Source organism: Hydra viridissima, unplaced genomic scaffold (genome assembly GCF_058129835.1).
Source record: "Hydra viridissima isolate aposymbiotic clone 2 unplaced genomic scaffold, HvirCarnegie_v1 scaffold_10, whole genome shotgun sequence".
Taxonomy (NCBI): domain Eukaryota; kingdom Metazoa; phylum Cnidaria; class Hydrozoa; order Anthoathecata; family Hydridae; genus Hydra; species Hydra viridissima.
The window spans coordinates 11,531,683-11,550,150 of record NW_028324309.1 but is presented as its reverse complement, the minus strand read 5'-3'; the positions used below and the strand labels follow the sequence as shown (position 1 = coordinate 11,550,150).

The 18,468-nt window shown below is 29.0% G+C and overlaps 2 protein-coding genes across 9 annotated transcripts in view; one reads left to right on the top strand and one right to left on the bottom strand.

Annotated features, from left to right (window-relative positions):
- The first annotated feature begins 127 nt into the window (after positions 1-127).
- Positions 128-11,537, top strand: LOC145180999 (DNA-directed RNA polymerase, mitochondrial-like). The gene is made up of 17 exons (XM_090099702.1): positions 128-404; positions 687-1,099; positions 2,227-2,478; positions 2,894-3,110; positions 3,323-3,472; positions 3,556-3,758; positions 4,183-4,338; positions 5,853-6,138; positions 6,305-6,536; positions 7,828-8,027; positions 8,256-8,446; positions 9,100-9,284; positions 9,354-9,475; positions 9,664-9,866; positions 10,042-10,469; positions 10,564-10,622; positions 11,356-11,537. Exons 1-17 carry the CDS (start codon positions 335-337, stop codon positions 11,403-11,405), a joined length of 3,417 nt encoding a protein of 1,138 aa, XP_089955828.1. The 5' UTR covers positions 128-334; the 3' UTR covers positions 11,406-11,537.
- Positions 11,538-12,074: 537 nt separating this feature from the next.
- Positions 12,075-18,468, bottom strand: part of LOC145181690 (serine protease 27-like) — a 19,575-nt gene continuing 13,181 nt past the window's right edge. For 2 of the 8 annotated variants that reach the window (XM_090099720.1, XM_090099724.1), the window contains exons 2-9: positions 16,876-16,966; positions 16,581-16,656; positions 15,157-15,333; positions 14,420-14,572; positions 13,805-13,945; positions 13,517-13,636; positions 13,115-13,275; positions 12,075-12,961 (exon numbers count right to left, since the gene is read on the bottom strand). In XM_090099720.1, coding sequence (XP_089955846.1) covers positions 12,524-12,961; positions 13,115-13,275; positions 13,517-13,636; positions 13,805-13,945; positions 14,420-14,572; positions 15,157-15,333; positions 16,581-16,632 — 1,242 coding nt within the window. In that variant the 5' untranslated portion in view covers positions 16,633-16,656; positions 16,876-16,966 and the 3' untranslated portion in view covers positions 12,075-12,523. Of the gene's footprint in view, positions 12,962-13,114; positions 13,276-13,516; positions 13,637-13,804; positions 13,946-14,419; positions 14,573-15,156; positions 15,334-15,490; positions 16,373-16,580; positions 16,657-16,768; positions 17,017-17,821; positions 17,906-18,468 lie in introns of those variants that run through there. The other 6 variants (XM_090099722.1, XM_090099723.1, XM_090099721.1 and 3 more) reach the window with 6 other exon arrangements.

Below are 18,468 nucleotides of genomic sequence, written 5' to 3'. Positions count from 1 at the left end.
CATTCAATAAGCTTTTATGATTGAGAAAAAAATCTTGCAGCAAAATGTTAAGAGAATATGGTAAATATTAAGTGCTAGTTTTTCACTTATTATTACTTCATGAAATCTTAAACAATGCATCTCTTATTAGAATGTTTTATGGTATATATTCTTGGTACACATCTACATTTATTTTAGCTGAAATATGTTATTAAAGTAATTTAGTACATTACATGTACAAAAACATTTACTTATTCTTAAATAGAGTTGTAATAAAATCTATTTAGATTTCCTGATATTCTTACATATCCACATCTTTATATAATCTGATTATGAAGGAAATTTAGGTTCCAATATGTTTCGTTTGCTGTATGGTTTTTGTAGAGCTTGTAATAACTTACAAGTACCCTTCTGTCGATCTCAAGGTAACTTATTTCAATATTTAAGCTGTTGTTATATTTAATTAAAATCAATATAATTATGTAAAACCAGTGTTAAAATTTGACAGGTGTCTAGCAACACAGGGCCCTTACAGCTTTTAGCAACGAACTGGAAATTTGTGTACCATTTAGATAAAACAATTCAAGCTAAAATATTATGAATTTTTCAGTGTTTCAGCCTCTAAAAATTAACAGTGTTAAGGTTGATTTTTGGATTATTGCTTGGAATATTTTTTAAATTATATAAATTTACTTCAAATTTTTCAGTGTGGCACAGCAATTTTCTTAGCAAACCATCAATAAATGCAAACAGGCCAAGGAAAAGTAATTTGTCAAATTTATCAAATAAAAAAAGTTGTCAGTCGCTGACTGTACAAGATGGAAACTATGATGTTGAAAATTTCTTGGAAAGCATTGAGCATGACATTGCTGATGAAAAAACATTTGATTACCTCAAATCAAGTCTGATTGAGAGAATAGGGCAAGTAGAAGAGTTACTACCTGTAGAAGAAGTTTTAACAAATGAAACTAAAAATGATAATGAAAAAGAAAACATAAATAAAAAAAGGAAAAACCCAAAAGTAATCTTAACATCCAAATATGTTGAAAATAACCAATTGACCCACCAAGCTGAAAACAATGTCCTAGCTGAATGTGACATACTTATCTACCTAGGAGAAGTAAGGAATTTGTTAATGTTTTAAAGTGACATCTGTGTACTGCAGCTTTGTTAATGTAGTGTATGTATCTTTTAAGAGATTCATTTTTATAAGAATTTTATAACTATTTTAATTTATGATAAATGTTAAAACATTTTTTAATTTGTCTTGTCACATTATGAAATAAAATTCTGTTAGTAGAATTGTTAATGGCAGTTATTTCCTAATTCAAGCTATGCAGAAGTTATTGCTTTTTTACTTTCTTTCTTGTAAAAAATGGCCAATATCCCAATATCCAGATCAATTCAATTTTTGCTTGAGACCATGCCATCTGAGATTTTGAAGAATTTAAAAATGATGTTAAAAACCATACAAAATCAAAGCTTAAAAAAAATGAAATTTCAAAATGATGTAACAATTTTCTTAAGTTTTTTGACGACCTGCACAAAAAGAAGTATGTCTTGAGTTGCCTATAAGATATGATTCTGAAATTTTTTATTTGGTTCTATATGTTTGATAAAATTTTAGTTCTCTGATTTATAGTTTCTTCAATACTTTATTGCTCAATCTCTCTGATGCTGCATTGTCTTCCTGTGAAAGTTTGTTCGAATATTAATTGTTAGCAATAAGTTTGTTGATGGAACCCAATACACATCTCTTGAAGGCCAATTATATGATCTTAATTGGTGCCTGATGAAAAATTTTAAGATCTTTGAATAGAAACGCATACAAGTTTTGATTTTTTATGGTTTTGTCATCATTTTTGAATTCTTCACCCTAAAAAATAGGTACAAATTTTCTTCAACAATTACTATAAGCTAATATTAATTGTGTAAGGTAATGTGCTTAAAAATTTGAATGGTGCTGAGAAAAATGTCAAGTTAGAGACTGTGGCAGAGTATCTCTGAAGCTGTAAGGAGTTAGACACTAAAGTTTGGAGTGAGATTTTTTTTATAATAGTAAGTTTGTGTACAAAATGTTAAAATCTCAGGTGATATGGTGTCAGAAGAAATTTTTTAGTTGATTTGATACATAATGACCCAATAACAATTTCATGTAATTGTGCTGATGAGTAATTGCTATATCCTTTTTTATAACAAATACCTTTCTTTTTGCTATTTGATTTAATATGTTTGTTTTTTCAAAAGATTGTTCAAGCTTTTAACTTATTCAACTACCATCGTCGTCATGGTCATAAGTTTGATATTGAAGGGTATAATAAAATGGTAAATGGATGGGCTATGCATAATGGATGGAAAAACATCAAAGTTTTACTCAAAAATATGAAAAGTGATAATTTAAAACCAAACTATCAAACCTATGCTGGAATGCTGGTTGCTTGTGGCAATATGGGTGATGTAAAGAAAACGGAGGAAGTCATCAAAGAGATGCAGGAAAATGTAATTTTAGATTTTTTAGTTTATGACATCTACTTTTTACATGTGTGCCACAAAAAAATTCTTTGCAAAATAAAAAAAATATTAAAAAAAGAAAGAATATTAAGAAAGAGTATTCACTTTTTACTTGTGTGTCACAAAAAAATGGCAAAATCAAATAGAAGTTGGTCTGATGGGAAATTTATATAATGTGGTCAAAAAAAAATGTTTTAAAAAATTTTTGTACTAATAAAAAAAACTTATTGCCTTTTTTGCTCAATCAAAAATGTTTTTAAAAAATTTGAATACCTTTGTTTGGAACAACTTAAATCATGTTTTTAATTTTAAATTTTTCATTTTGTTCTTATGTTAAAAGTTATTTACCTGTCATGACTTTTAAAAGAGTGTATCTTTTGTAAATTACATTTCTTGTATTAAGGGTTTCAATTTCCACAATCTTTTTAAAAATACTTGCTTAACCAAACCTCAAATAAATGCCATACTCAAAGCAATTGGTGAAGTTGACCCATGTTATCTTGATGAGGTTGAAGATCGAATCAGGTGTGCTAATGAAAACAAAAAAGAATTGGTAGCAACTTTAAGGAATATGGATTTTTTCAGTTTGATTGAAGAACAAATAAATAATGAACTAAATGGTATAACAAATGGTTTTGTTTAATCTTCTTGTTGTTTTAGATCAAGATATTTTTTCTTGTTAATTCAAAGCTCTTTACTAGAATTACTTTTAATAATAATCTATTATGTATATGAAATATTTTTTCAAGTTATATACATATATACATATATTTTGCAAAAAATATTATTAAAAAACATTTTTTCTTCTATAATCATAATTGTATTTTCTTAGGGAGTGTGAAAATAAAATCAGTTGATAAGACAAAGTTGCATAGTAAAAAAGCATTAAGACGTGCTGAATGGTATAAACAAATTGTGAATCAATGGAAGCAAGACTTTATTGTGGAAATGATTAATGCACGCAACCCGAAAGGAAGAAAATGTAAAACTTACTTTTAGCCCTTGTAGTAGGACAAAAACTTTATTGGAATAGAAATTTCTGATAAATAGTTTCCTATTTTATAGCTTTTATAAATGATCGCCTGGTGACATTTACTAAGATATTCACCCCTGAAGAGCTAGCTGATATTGTCTTTGATGATGTATTTCCTATACTTTGTGGTCAACCAAACGGCATGGATGTCAGTTTTCTGTGTCGGCATCTTGGTAAAATATTGTTTGAAAGATTTTGCTCTAAATATAAGCAAAAAACAGGTGTTGTTGAGAAGGTTTGCTGTTTTTTAGCTTATAAATTTTTACATTTTATTAACTGAATTCTAGTTTTATCTTTTTTATTGTTAAATCTCAAAAAAGACTTAAATTGTTGTTAAATTTCAAAAAAAAACTGTTTTTGTTAGTATGCAAAAATGTGCTGTTTTAGTTTTTTTGAAATAAATTTCAAAAAACTTATTTAGGTATAATACAAGGCTTGAATGTTGATCAAAAGAATATTTTATGCTATAAACTAAGACTTCTAAAAATATTGAATCTGTTGCTTTTTATAGTAATAAAATATTTAAATAAAATTTTTTACAAAACATTTTTTATTTTTGTTGTAATTTAATGGCTTTAACAGAAAATATTGCAATAGTTTAAGTTGATTGCTGAGAAATTACTTTTATGAGATTTTTTTGTTTTCTTAAATTTTATTAGGTGGAGAAAATAGCACAACTGTATTGCACAGATGATGAGTCTTCAGTAAATTTTAACAGTCCACGTCAAAAGTGGAAAGCTATAAGTGATTCATTGCCTTATCTCGCTTCTGAAGAGATATTACCTACAAATTGGCCATCTAAATTGAGAACTATGGTATGTTTATTGTTTCTTTTTTTATTTGCATAAGTTATCATTACTGTTACATCAGGTTAGAATATCATTACTGTTACATCAGGTTTTTTTTTATGGTTTTTTAAACTTTTTAAATTTTAAGAATAAGAATTTTCTATATCGTTAAAGACACACTAAATGGTTAAAGTTATTATCATCTTAAAAGCTGATAGATTTTAAACAGGATTATTAAGGTAATCTTTTAAAATGACCTTAGGTTATCATGTGCCACCAACTTTGTTTTGGGTTTGGTAATTTACAGTAGCGTGCAAAAGTTTATAAACAGCTAAAATTTTCAAGTATTTTCATCATAACTTTTTGACTTTTCACTGAAAATTTTCAGCAATTGTTCCTATAATGTAATTACATACTAAAAATTACTCAAAAAAATGATAGCTTGTAACAGAAGGGAGAAATTCAAATTTTATTAAAAACATAAATGTGCAAAAGTTTATAAACAAATAAGCATAACATTCTTGATTATATCTAAATACACATTCTGATCCATTATGCCTTTGATGCGGTGAAGTGGACCAATAGAATCACAACTGAAAGATCCCCAAACAATTATATTGCCATCATCATGTTTAACTGTTGACATTTGATACTTTGGAGCAAATCTTTCGTCTTTCAGACATCTTATGTACTTGATACCATTGCTGCCAAACATACAAAACTTTGATTCATCACGTAATGATCCTTTAGCTGATATATTTAAAATGCTGACAGATTTAAATATAACAGTAAGAACAATCCAAATAATCTTTTGTTTTATTTGGGCTGAGGGATTGGATAACAACATTTATAGTTTCTAGGCAGGACAATGACCAAACAAATTATGCTGACGCAGGCGACATTTTGTAGTATCTACACTGCGCTTAATAACAGAATTATTGCTCAAAATGGTATTTAACTTGACAGCATTTCTGCGAGATCTTATTTTGATCTTGATGTTCAGTAGTTATGGGGCATGGAGTTGTTTATAAACTTTTGTACGGTTATGTTTTCAATAAAATTTGAATTTCTTCCTTCCATTACAAGTTATAATTTTTTTGAATAAATCATACTATATTATCACCTTATAGGAACAATTGTTAAAAATTTGATTGATTTTCAGTCCAAAGTCAAAAAGTAATGACGAAGAAACTTAAAAAATTTAGCTGTTTATAAACTTTTGCATGCCGCTGTAGAAATGAAATTTTGTTCAATTAGTAACAAATAAAACATCAAAAAAAGGATTGCTACCATTTATGTTCAAGTTAATGATGCAGTCAGATTCAATGGTTTTTCTAATTGACTATAGACATGATTGATAGTCCTAAGCATTAAGCAAATTTCTTTTGTGCAGTTTGTTTTTGCCACAAGTGCTGCCAAAAAGGAGAATGGCAAGTTATGATTTCCAACTTTTTCTATATAGTAAGGGGCACCCTAATGCTTATATTAATATCAAAATAATTGGCTGTTACTGTGAATAATAATTTTTTGTCTTCTTTAAGTTATCTGGCTATCTCCTTAATACACTGAAGAACATAACCAAAGTAGATACCAGTCTTTTTACACGAACTAAAGTGACATCTGTTGAACCTTGCATTGTTCATTTTCACAACCAAGATGGTTACAAGTTAATTGGAATCATGAAGGTTCATCCTCTAATCAGTCGATTGTGGCATAGTTATTTAAATCAACTCGGTGATATATCTTTTGAAGTGAATAAACTTCCAATGGTTGTCCCTCCAAGACCCTGGGTTTCAAATTCTAGTGGTGCTTATCTTTTGCTACACTGTATGTCTCTTATCTATGTTTTACAGTTAGTGTGCCTAAATAAATTTAGGATTAATATTGTAAACAAGTTATAATTGTCATTTACAAAGATTACTAAAATTTTTTAACTGATTTAACAAATTTTTGAACTTAACACCTGCACTTAAGTTTGCTTTTTTAAAATTAGCTGATTTTGTGCGAACTGTTAGTGGTCACTACAAGCTGCAAGATCTTGTAAAAGCTTCAAAAGACGGACAACTATCAAGAATATTTGATTCTCTGAACTACTTGGGTAACTGTGGATGGAAAGTTAACACAAAAATTTTGGACATAATGATTGAGATGTTTAACAGCAAAGGGGACATGAAACTTGATATTATTGGTCCTATTGATACAATGATTCAGCAACAATACTACAAGTATTTTTTGCAGTTATCTTGTTTTTATTTTTTGTCAATACTTAGTGAAGCCTTTTTTTTAAGTAGACTTTTTTTTATAATGAAGCAAATAAGATAACAGATGAATAAATTTTATGATTAATAGGCAACCACTTGCTGAGTAAAAAAAAAACTTTAATATGATAGCTATTAGGTGACTTCTTACTGAATAAATAGGTAATTAACTTATTGAATGCAACTTTTTGCTAAATAAATTTAATGAGTAAACTAACTGGCTTTTTTATGATTATTTTGCCCATAAAATTTGTTTAAAAGCATATTTTAACTCTATAGAGCGGAGCAGCAGTTAGCAAATTAATTTTTAAAAAGTTGCTCAACTTAAAAAAGTCAAAATTTTGAGTATGTGTATTTTGTTAATGCCTAACAATATAGTTTGACAACAAGGTAAACTAAATTAATTTTCGTTTAAAAACTTTAAAAACGGAAGCAAAAAGAACTAGATTGCTAAATTGGATCCATGTGGGTTTACCTACAAGAGAAGTGATCAGGATATCTGGAGTGTTTAAAAGTAAAGTTTATAAGGTAAAAGATGTGATAATACTGAAAGGGCTCAGATACCAACTCCTGTGAACAAAAAAGTTGACAAGAAGTTTACAGAAAAAATTAAGAACCATATTGAGAAGAATTCTACTATAAAGACTCAAAGCTCTTGGATAAGGGAAATTAAAAATGCTTCTAAAGTGTTTAAAGAGCTATGACCTATCAATTATCAAAATTTTCTCAGATGAGAAGATATTTATCATAGACTGTGTCACCAACAGAAGAAATGATTGATTTAATATTTAGAAAAGTGATGGTGCTTCACCTCTGTGCCATACAAAGTATTTGCAGTCAAGAACAATTCTAGTTTTTGTTGTTTTAAATGGTGATTTAATAGTTTTAGAAGACAAATGCATTTATCTTAAATTTTTATCACTCAAAAATGACTCCAACTTTGACTCTCTCTTTTTTAAACTCTATTAAATAATATTTATATAAACTCTATCTTTGACTCTAAAAGTCTGAAATTACAATAGTGAGAAAAAGTCCATAAATTTCTGCCGCTCTTCGTATGCGTAGACACAGACACCATGGTATTAAGCAAACAAAAATACAAATCTCAAAAACAAAAATTAGTTACAATTCAAATATAAGAGTTTTGTTAAAAGTAAGCTTCAGTGTATAATGATAAGTAGATGCATAATCTTTTTAGTAATAAATTTCTACCAACCTTTTTTTACTGTTCGTTTTTTCAATGTTTTTTATATTGCAGGGAGGACATTTCTACAGATGACAAAAAAAAGAAAAAGAGATTACAGAAGAAGTTGCATCATGAACTGTTTGCTCTACGAATGGACTTGTTATACAAACTTTCTATTTCAAATCATTATAGAGACAAAGTGTTTTGGATACCTAATAATCTTGATTTTAGAGGTCGAGCATATCCAATAGCACCACATTGTTCACATATAGGTTGTTTTTTTTTTTTGTTTATTTGTTCCTGCTCTTGTTTTAAATGTACAAGCGAAATTGTATTTATATTATTGCATATATCTTTTTTGTCAAAATTGATTTTTTAGTAAAAATTGAGTCTCATTTTTATAAAATTTTTTTAATTATAAATATCTCTCTTTTTCATCTATCATTTTCATTATTTTTTTAGTATTTATATCTAAATCTCTGAACTTTTTTTTCTATTAGGCTCTGATGCTGCACGTGGCTTATTGTTGTTTGCAAAAGGCAAAAAGCTTGGGGATAAGGGTTTAGATTGGTTAAAAGTGCATCTAGTAAATGTTCATGGTCATTTAAAAAAGTCATCATTAAAGGCACGCATAGAATATGCTGACAAACATCTTAAAGAGATAATGGACTCTGCTGATAACCCCTTAACTGTATGTTTTTTTTTTAGTTTTGGGTGATCAAATCCTAAATGTTGATCTCTATTCACAGAGATTGCAAAAAGTATCTTTATTTCGTTCAAAAAAATAAAGATACTGACTTTTGAAATGTCTTTTTTTTTTTATTATTAAATTATCTAAGTAATATTTGAATATACTTTTTTATTTGTAGTTTTATAGCAATTCATTTAGCATTTTATCTATTTAATTGCTTAAGATTAGAACTACAGTAAGTAGAAAGTAGTGTTTAATTTCAAAGTAAAAGTTTTGGAATTCCGGTTCTTACAAATAAAAACGCATCAGGTTGGAAAGTTAATGTGTTATGCTTTAGTTTTAAACAATTTACAAAATGATAGAGCCTTTTTCATCATCCAGAATTTCTTTATAAGTTTTTCTTTGTTAAGAAAAGAATTATTTAAATTTATGTTTTTTGATGTTATAATTTCTTTAAATAAATGTCACATTAAGAAATGATATTTTAAAAATTTTTATTCTTTAAAGTTTATTATACTTAAATTTTGAGGGGCTAAAATGTTCTCTTCATTTTCTTAAACTCCAAATAACTTTGATTTATCTTGAGGTCCTTTTAAAAGCTTCAAATCTTTGTATGTAAAAGTTCTTTTCTATGGATTATTAAACTTACCTAGGGTAAGCAATGGTGGCGAGATGGAGCTGATCCATGGCAGACCTTAGTTGCATGCATAGAAGTAACAAATGCTTTACGCTCTCCTGATCCATCTTCCTACATTACTTATGCACCAGTTCATATGGATGGCTCTTGTAATGGCCTTCAGCATTATGCTTCACTTGGACAGGATGAATATGGAGCTAGGTATTTTTTTATTATCACATCATATTTTTAGGTATTTTCTTTATTTAATCACAGTTTTTTTCATATTAGACAGGTAAATTTAATGCCTGCAGACAAACCACAAGATGTATATTCAGAAGTAGCTTTCCTAGTTGAAAAAGCAAGGCAAAATGATGCCAATAAAGGTGATGTTTTGGCGAAAGAGCTTGATGGTCAGTTAATCTTTGGTGTTTTGTTACTTGATTTTTAAATACTTGAATGGTATCAGTTTTAAATGCCTATAATTTATGTGTTGTTAAGATATTCTTGTATTTTATTAACTCTGTTAAATTTTTCATTATTGCAGACCTTTTTTTCTTGCTGTTAAGATGGTTTGATGTTGATGTCTTTTTTTTTTAAGGAAAGATTACACGAAAAGTGGTAAAGCAAACTGTTATGACTGTGGTGTACGGAGTTACCTTTGTGGGAGGACGTCTACAAATTGAAAAACAGCTAAAGGAGTTAGGGGTCAACAATGACATTTTATTTAAGGCATCTGTTTATATTGTGAAAGAAGTCTTTAAAAGTCTTCAAGAGATGTTCACTTCAGCTAGACAAATTCAAGTAATTTTTTAAATTAGGAAACGTTACAAGAAATTTTGTGTCGTGTTTTCTTTTTTTCTTTTACTTTTTCAGCAAAATATCTGAAAGTTAACTTTGTAAAATTTGTTATATCATTTAAGACAGCATAAGAAAATTGTTAGAAGCATTTCTTTATGTGTAGTTTAATTTCTTTTAGGACTGGCTAACTCAATCTGCCTCTCAAATTGCACTAGCTGGTCATTGCGTTGATTGGGTTACTCCTCTGGGCTTACCTATTGTTCAACCTTACCATAAAGAGACCACTGAAAAATTCAAGACTTCGATACAATCTATTTCTTCTATCCATAAGTTTGACTATACACAAATACCTCATTTGACCAAACAAAAAGGCGGATTTCCTCCCAACTTTGTTCATTCTCTGGATTCTACTCACATGATGATGACATCGCTGCGCTGTGAACAAGAAAAAATGACTTTTGCATCAGTGCATGACAGTTTTTGGACGCATGCTTGTGACGTAGACAAGCTTAATGTATTTTGCCGTGAAGAATTTGTTCATCTACATGAATTACCTATATTAGATGATCTTAAAAAACACTTTGAAAAAAAATTTTCAGGTTTACCGTAAGTTTTAATGTATATATCTTAATCTAATTGATTGATTTAACGGCTTGTTAACGTAATTATAGTATTACACTTTAGTTAAAACTTTTTTTAGTCTTCGTAAAGCGGTTAATGGTTCACTTGCTGCTAGCTTCAAACCACTTCCAAAGTCAGGTACATTTATTTTATTTTTGTTACATTTATTTGTGTATGCGTATATTAACTTAACGAGATTTAAATAGATTAAAAAGTTTTTTTACTAAGTTGTTTTCATGCGGTGTTGTAAAATTTCCTGAAATTTTACTAAAACAGTTCAAGAATGTTTAAACTGCTTAAATACAATTATGAAAGTTGACCGAGAAATGTGGTTATAAAAACCTCTGACAAATATTGAATAGGATTTCTTTCTTTGCAAAAAAATTGGAACCTAATAATATCTAGACATAAATGTGGCATCGCTATTATTCAAAGAATAAAAACATTGTACAGAGATGTGTATAGATCATTTAATCACCTTGAATCACTCGTGCTGACATTAATCAGGAAGTGTTTATATACTGTATATAAAGATAAATTGTTAAACAGGATGCTAGAATGTGAACAAATAAACACTGACGCCGTGCTCGGAAGAGAGAAAAAAATTATAAGGTTGCATGAAGGTATAAGTAAGTGAATAAATGCAGGTCAAAAGTATAGCAATTAAGTGCATGTTTACTGAATAATAAACTATTATTTTATATAGTGCTATAGCTTGTTTTTGTTATATATGTGAGGCTTCATATATTTTATAATTTGTCTCAAAAATTGTCTAGAGTGCGTTGTTTCTTTTTTTTCTAAATCAGTTTTTTGTTAACTAGGGTGAGCAGCCAAAAATATTTAAAATGTTTTTTTTGTGTATTTTTTGTAGGTACATTTGATGTCCGTCATGTACTCAATTCTACGTACTTTTTTAGCTGATATTCTAAAAGACAACGATCTGTATTCGCTTACAGTATTACTTTTTCTAGAGCATGCAAGGACATTTGTTTTTTGTAATGGCGTCAATAAGTATGTAAATATGTCAATTTTGAAAGTGAAATCTTATACTGATGTCACTTTTTTCTTGTCGAAGATTCGCCAGTCGAGTTGCACTTAACATTTCCCGTTGAATGTTTTGTTTTTGTTGGTGGTAGCCATATTCTTCTTTTTGTTGGTGGTAGCCATATTCTTCTTTTTGTTGGTGGTAGCCATATTCTTCTTTTTAGACTTTTCTTTTTGTTGCGTAAATCTAACAAAAATGACTCTATTTCATAGTTGAGTGATGAAAAAGATGAAACTTATTATTCCTTTGAGAATAAAAAATAATAGTAATATCGGTCTTTCACGAACGACTTCGAGTTTTAGTAAAGGTTCCATTTTCCTATTATTGTGCTATGTGGTGGTAGTGACCTTGTTTCCACCACATTTTTAGTAATTGTGTATAGAGCAGAAAATATTTGATAAAACCAGAACTTAAAGAACATGCTCCTCTTCGACAAATACTTATATTTTTACTTAGTAATTTTGTTTTTAGCGTTTGTTAACGTAATCTAACGATTTTCGTTAACTTTACTTAAATTAGTCAATAGAAGTAACTCGAGTAGATTCTTGAAAAAAAAAAAAATTATTCAAACCTTTAACAAAAACCTTAACATATCAGTCAATAAAATCTCATAATATATCATTCTATAAAATGTCATTTTTGAAAACTACATAAAAAACTTGAACTAAATGGCATTTGTAAAATGGGATCTCATTCAACTGGTATTCAATTTTATTCCGTAAAACTAAATTTTTATTTTCACACACCGCTATTAATTACTGGATCATACGTGCTTCGTTTCATAACTTCTGAGATTGTTGCGAGGTTAGTTTTTATCGATTAAATAGCATTAAGTAGGAGTTACCTTAAGGTCAACCTTCTATCTCGATTAACACTTTGCTTTGTCATCCTTTTTTCACTTTTACCGTGTAAGTATGAAGTCTTTAAATACTCTTTAATTTGTCAAAAGCGATTTTATCTCGTCAAAATTAACTTACCGTTTAAAATATACTGCTTATGATACTGTATTTTGATAAGCTATTTCGCTTATCCAGTGCCTGTATTTAGCGATCCTAGTAAAGTAGCTATACTTGTTAGGTTGGGCGCATCCTTCTGCCCAACTAAATAAACCGACTAAAATCCATTTGTTAGTAGTTAAATCTCTCATCGTCAATGGAGAACCACCGTCTCCGACACAAGGTGCATTTTCATTTTTTGAAGTTCCAGCGCACAACATTGTTTTTGTATTAAAAAAGTACGCAGTTGCACTACGGCATCTGTGATTTTTAACTAAAGGTAACTCTGTGTGCTGCAAAACACCAGAAAATAGAGTTTTTATATTCGAATTGAAATCGTTTAATTTACGAGGGGTTCGTATACCCCATCCGGTGATGGTGGCAACAGGGTTTTGTGTTTCCAACTTTCGAATTACTTTAGGTTGAGCTAAACAGATCTAAAGAAAAACTCATTGCATAGAAACGAAAGCAATTTGGTTTCGATTGTTAAAAATAATTTTTTTTTTTTTTTTTCATTTATAATGATATAAAATAACAAATAGCCGGACATAATTAAAATCTATTCATATATTAGAGAAAACTTAACATACTGGGATAACGTATGGTGTGATTTTTGCTTTTGTTGCTAGTTTGATAACTGCAAGATCATTATTTAAATTCGAACGATTGAATTCCGGATGTATAAAAATGTCGCCAGAGTGAATTTGAAACTGCTGCTCATTGTTTTCTGGTTTGTTTCTATCGTTTTCTCCTAGAAATAATAATAAAAACAATACATTTGCAATGACCTTTTTGAAAAAGGTTTCAATTTGTGGTGCTTTTTACTTTATTCATGTCTTGTACCATAAACTATCAAGTGATTTCGCCATCTTTACAATTTAAAAAATTTGCAACCTGAAGTTTCAGACGAAAACTTACTTAAAAAATTCAGTTGACTGTTAACTAAAATTTTTTTTTAATGAAAAGTAAACATTTATTAATTTTATTTATACCTAGAGATACAAATATATCTTCTGCGTCAATTCTTTTTCCGAAAGTATCATGTAACAGACTTGCTAAAGTAAGGATTGTGTCAGACTTTATAAGCACCCCGCTGAAAATTATTGCTGGATCTAAACCATAATAATTGTATAAAAAATAAGAATATTTGATATCTAAAATAAGGAGAGGGAAGAGAAGGAGAGAAGGGAGGGAAGGGGAGGCAGGGGAGGGTGAAAGAGAGATTAGTGTTTCTGAAAGGTTTTAACAAGTTTTTGTTTTATTCTTATTGCTTGCACTACCTCTATTGATGTTTATCAAAACCATCCATGGCCATTGGCCTGGATTTGAATCTTGGCCACCAACAATTCGCTTGATTCTTCGTAATGAAGAGTTTTGATGGTCACTTGTCACACCACATTCTTGTTCTTCCTTCAAGAAATCTGGAAAAGAGAAAATCAAAGTTAGAAAAAAATTGTTTGTGTTTATAAAAAAGTGAAATGGAAAAATATCTTTTTATTTATGCAAAGTTAATAATATGATCTTTAAAGTTTCTCTAAAGATCATTTTATTTTTCTATTTCTTTTACAGTTTGAGAAATAGACCTTTGAAAATTTTCTAACTTAGGGGAAGATACACTTTGAGAAATTCTCTAACTCTGAAAAACTCTCTAACTTTGAGAAATACACCTTCGGAAATTTTCTAATTATATGTGAGTCTAAAACTCGAGCTTATTTTGCGTAAATACACCGCTAAATCTGAATTACTGCATAACACAAAAGTCAAAGATTTTAATAAACTTTACAGTTGTCTCTAACGTTACCCACCTAGTGATGATAACAATTGTAACTCTAATTTTTAAAAAATTAAACAATTTAAATCAAAGTTAAAGATTTAATTTTAACAAAAAGACTTACTCTCAAACTTGCTTAAATTATCCCGCACGCAGTGTTGACCGTTCCCTATGTAGCCATGCCGACAAAAGCAATTAAAGCTTCCTACGGTGTTTTCACAAGTGGCGTATTGGTGACACGGGAATCCAAGCTTATATGCTGTGCATTCGTTTAAATCTAAATTTGAGTAGCAATATTAAAACTAATTGGCTTAAGTTCAGTCATATTAAAAAAAAATAAAAACAGTTCGGAAAAAAATTTTTCTCGTTAACAAGGAAAACACTGGAAAAAAATTTAAAATATTTTCTCGTTGCTAAAAGGTCTGTACAATTGGACCTCGCCATCAAACAGTGACAATTTTACGGAAAGTGTTTTATTTTTTCAGTTTGTTAGTGAGTTAGCACGATAAATGAAATCCACTTTGGACTATTTTTTAAAGCTATCAACGTCATGAAATATTAATCACCATCAGTTACCAAAGCTATCAGTTGTATACGGGAGTAGAGGAGAAGGGGGAAAAAACAGATCTTATTTAACTTAAAAAAACAAAAGATTATATATTCTCTTCATTAATTTTCCAGCTAAAACTGTAAAACTGATGACAATGATAGTTCAGTTGCTGTGCGATTAACGCCACAATGTTTTCCAAAGATAATTTCTTGTTATGCAACTGCTGTATATTGATTGACGCTGTTTGAGGGCGATGGAAAATCTATTTTTTGTAAAATAATACATCATATTTTACAATACAAAGAACTTACCGCGACACGTTGTTTTTTCGTCAGGTTTCCAAAGACGTGTAGTTTTATTGCATTCATGAAAATAAGGTCCCGATACCTCGTATCCTTTTTTACAACTATATTTAACAAGGTTTGGACTTATTCTAAAGAGGTAGCCATTCTCCGGTGCTTCTTTCATTGGACACTGAGAAAATAAACCTGTTGTGTAAGAAATAACTTTTAAATATTTGCGAAATTCAACAACAAACCATACTTAAAAATTAAACTACTGCGAGATAGAGGCTATAAGGTTAAATTACACTACTGCGAGATAGAGGCTATAAGGTTAAACAAATTTTCGTGAATGAAACATTACCTGAGTTTGAAGATGGAACGTTCAAAATGTTCAACAAATGATCTTGTGAATCTTTTAAAAGTATTTTTACACATTTTTTTATTTTTTATTTTTAGCTTTTTTTTAAGGTGAAATAACTGAAAACTTAAACTTAGTTTAAATTTAAAAAAGTCAAGTATATAAAGTTAAAAAAAAATAACATAATCATAAACTAAATATTTAAGAGAGTTGAATCTTAAAGATGACAAGAAGACAGCTTTCAACGTATTAAAACGAGCGAAGTTTGACGTGAAAGTGTCGAGAAAGGATTTTTTAACGTTTTAATTGACAAACCTCAAAGAAAAAAAACTATAAAAATACTTCACAAAAACTATCTACGAGAATTTTTATAATAAAGGTATTTCTCACATCATCTCCATTGCAACAAACATTACGTATGACATCACACAGGCCAAAAGTTTTTATAAATATTTTCTATCGTCATTAGCAAATGCAACAGGAACATCTTAATAACTCTCATCAACAGTAACAACAAAAGTTTGTCAATAAAGCCTTGAAAGAAAACTGTTCGCCTATTAATGAGTAGGATCAAATACAGTTTCCAAGACTTTCAATTTGTAGATTTATGTTTCGGCGGAACAACGAGTATTATTTATCTAACTGCTGAAGTTTTAAAAGCAAAAATCGTCTCAAATTCGTTCGTCAAAACGGAGAAAATAACAGATATTTCAATGGTTTTGCGGCAAGATAAAATAACAGTTTTGCAATCGCAATCTTTTTGTTTTTAAGATATCCTCACGAAAATGGCAAAAATAACAAAAATAACAAAAAACAACAATAAAAAAGGATAAATGCGATCATTCTTTAAGTTAGGATATAGACTATTGACGGAAAGTTGAAAAGCTAGGGAAGAGGTCAGCGTTAAAGTTGTAAATCTACAGATAAACTTGAAAAATAGTAGTTAAAACTTAAAAATATGTCTACAACCTCAATTTGTTTCAATCAAGTCAGTTTAAAGTAGCTCTTGGTTTACAAGTATTAAATTCAACATTTACAAGAATATTTATCAGTAGGAATATTTATAAAAGTATTTTCTTAAAATAGAACTTACCTTTAAAAGAAAGAACCATGAAAAAAAAGGCGATCAGATAAGATTTTAGCATGTTCAACGATCTGCTTCTAACGAGCTGTTTATGAGAAGAAAAGAAAAAAAAAAAAAAAAAAAATCGAGAGAAATTCAAAAAAATTGTGAAGCTATAAAAAAAACTGCAACCAACGAAATTCTTATACGTCACTAACCTGTGCATTGTCTGCGTTTTTATTTCAAAAGTATAAACAAATCCAACGAAATTTCTCACTGAAAAAAAGGTTTTCGAAATCGTATACTTGAATAAACTCTGAAATACCTGAACGATTTATTGTCATTAAGATTCCTCTGCGTAAAATGTTCATCTACCACAACAAACGTGTTTTACATTGTTTTAGCTTCATGTTCTTCTAAAGTATTATTTATTTTAAAATAATATTTGTACGCACCGAAGTTAGGTCTAAAGTAAATACAAAGGTGATTCCTTTAAAAAGGAATTACCACCACGTGTGCATTTAGGAAAAAACTATTTTTGTTTCAAATGAAAGTGTGACTTCCATCTGTCCTTTTGACCAAAAAGAAAAGACTTCAATATTCTTCTTTGTTAATTACTCGACAGGCAAAGAAAAAACAAGGTGATAGGCTGCAGAGTTAATCAGAATTTATTTATAGATATAAAGCAACCTTGAAATAGCTGTATGTAATATTTTACACTGCTAAACTAATTATTTTCCAAAACAGATTTGCACCAATAATACACCCCAATCTTATTAATCTTTGTTAATTGATTGACAACTTTAATAACTAAACAAACTGGGTCTGATACTTTTTTTGAGTCAAACAGAGTACCCTATAACCTGGAATAGCCGAGGCCAGATAATTCTTAAAGTTTTATCTATGAATTTTTTCAAAGTTGGGAGAAAACCAATATTAATCATGACATTTTTATTAGTTCTTATTTATTCTTCTTGCGTTCTAAAGTGTTACGCGAAATCGCTTCGGGTCAGCCTTGTTGACATGTTTTGGTAGATGAGCAAAAAGGTCTTATAATAAATTTAATATTTAACTTAATATTTTATTTTTTAACTTAATATTTACTTTATTATTTAACTTAATATTTCATTTAGACTTGATGTCTATTTATCTTTAGACTTGATATCTATTTATCTTTCGGAAATTCACTTAAACCGTTTATTAGAATATTAAGTAAGCTAATTAAACAGAAATTTTTAAATTTTTTTTTTAAAATAACATAATTTACTTACACTAAAAGTGTTTTTTCAATCTTTAAGCTCATAGATCTGAAGGTTAAAATCATTGCTATTGACAACATGACCCAATTGACTGACAATGGACAAAAAAAAAAAAAACCACTAATTCTAACATGTTAAAATATTTAGAAAGCTTAAAAAGTCCAAGTTCCGGGATTCTAATATTTGAACGGTGACCTCCCCGATCCAATTCTGTTGGATGTCAATAGCTACTTAAGTAATTTTTTAACCCTTGTAGTTATTTTTAAAATACACACAAAATGGCGTCTTCCTTTCTGTGAAAGGTTTTTGATAGCGATAACGAGTTAACTCAAACTTCTTTTTTTTTTTTAAACTGACCATAGTCTTATCATTTATTGCTAGTTTTTATTATAACAGTTTTTGTAAAACTGTTAGTTTTTATATATAACTGTTTTTAATGTTTACTTGTTACCAGTTCTCTAATCAAATCACATAAATTTAGTTTATTTAGTTGTGTACGGATTAGTACACTCATTGATGTCATTTATTGTATTTTGTGCACAATTTGTTAGTCTGTCAACAAGAGGTTAGAAGATCTTAAAAACTTGTGTTTAACTATATATTTTGGCTTTTATTTTGTATTCCCATGATTACTTCCTCTCTTTCATGGGTACAATCTT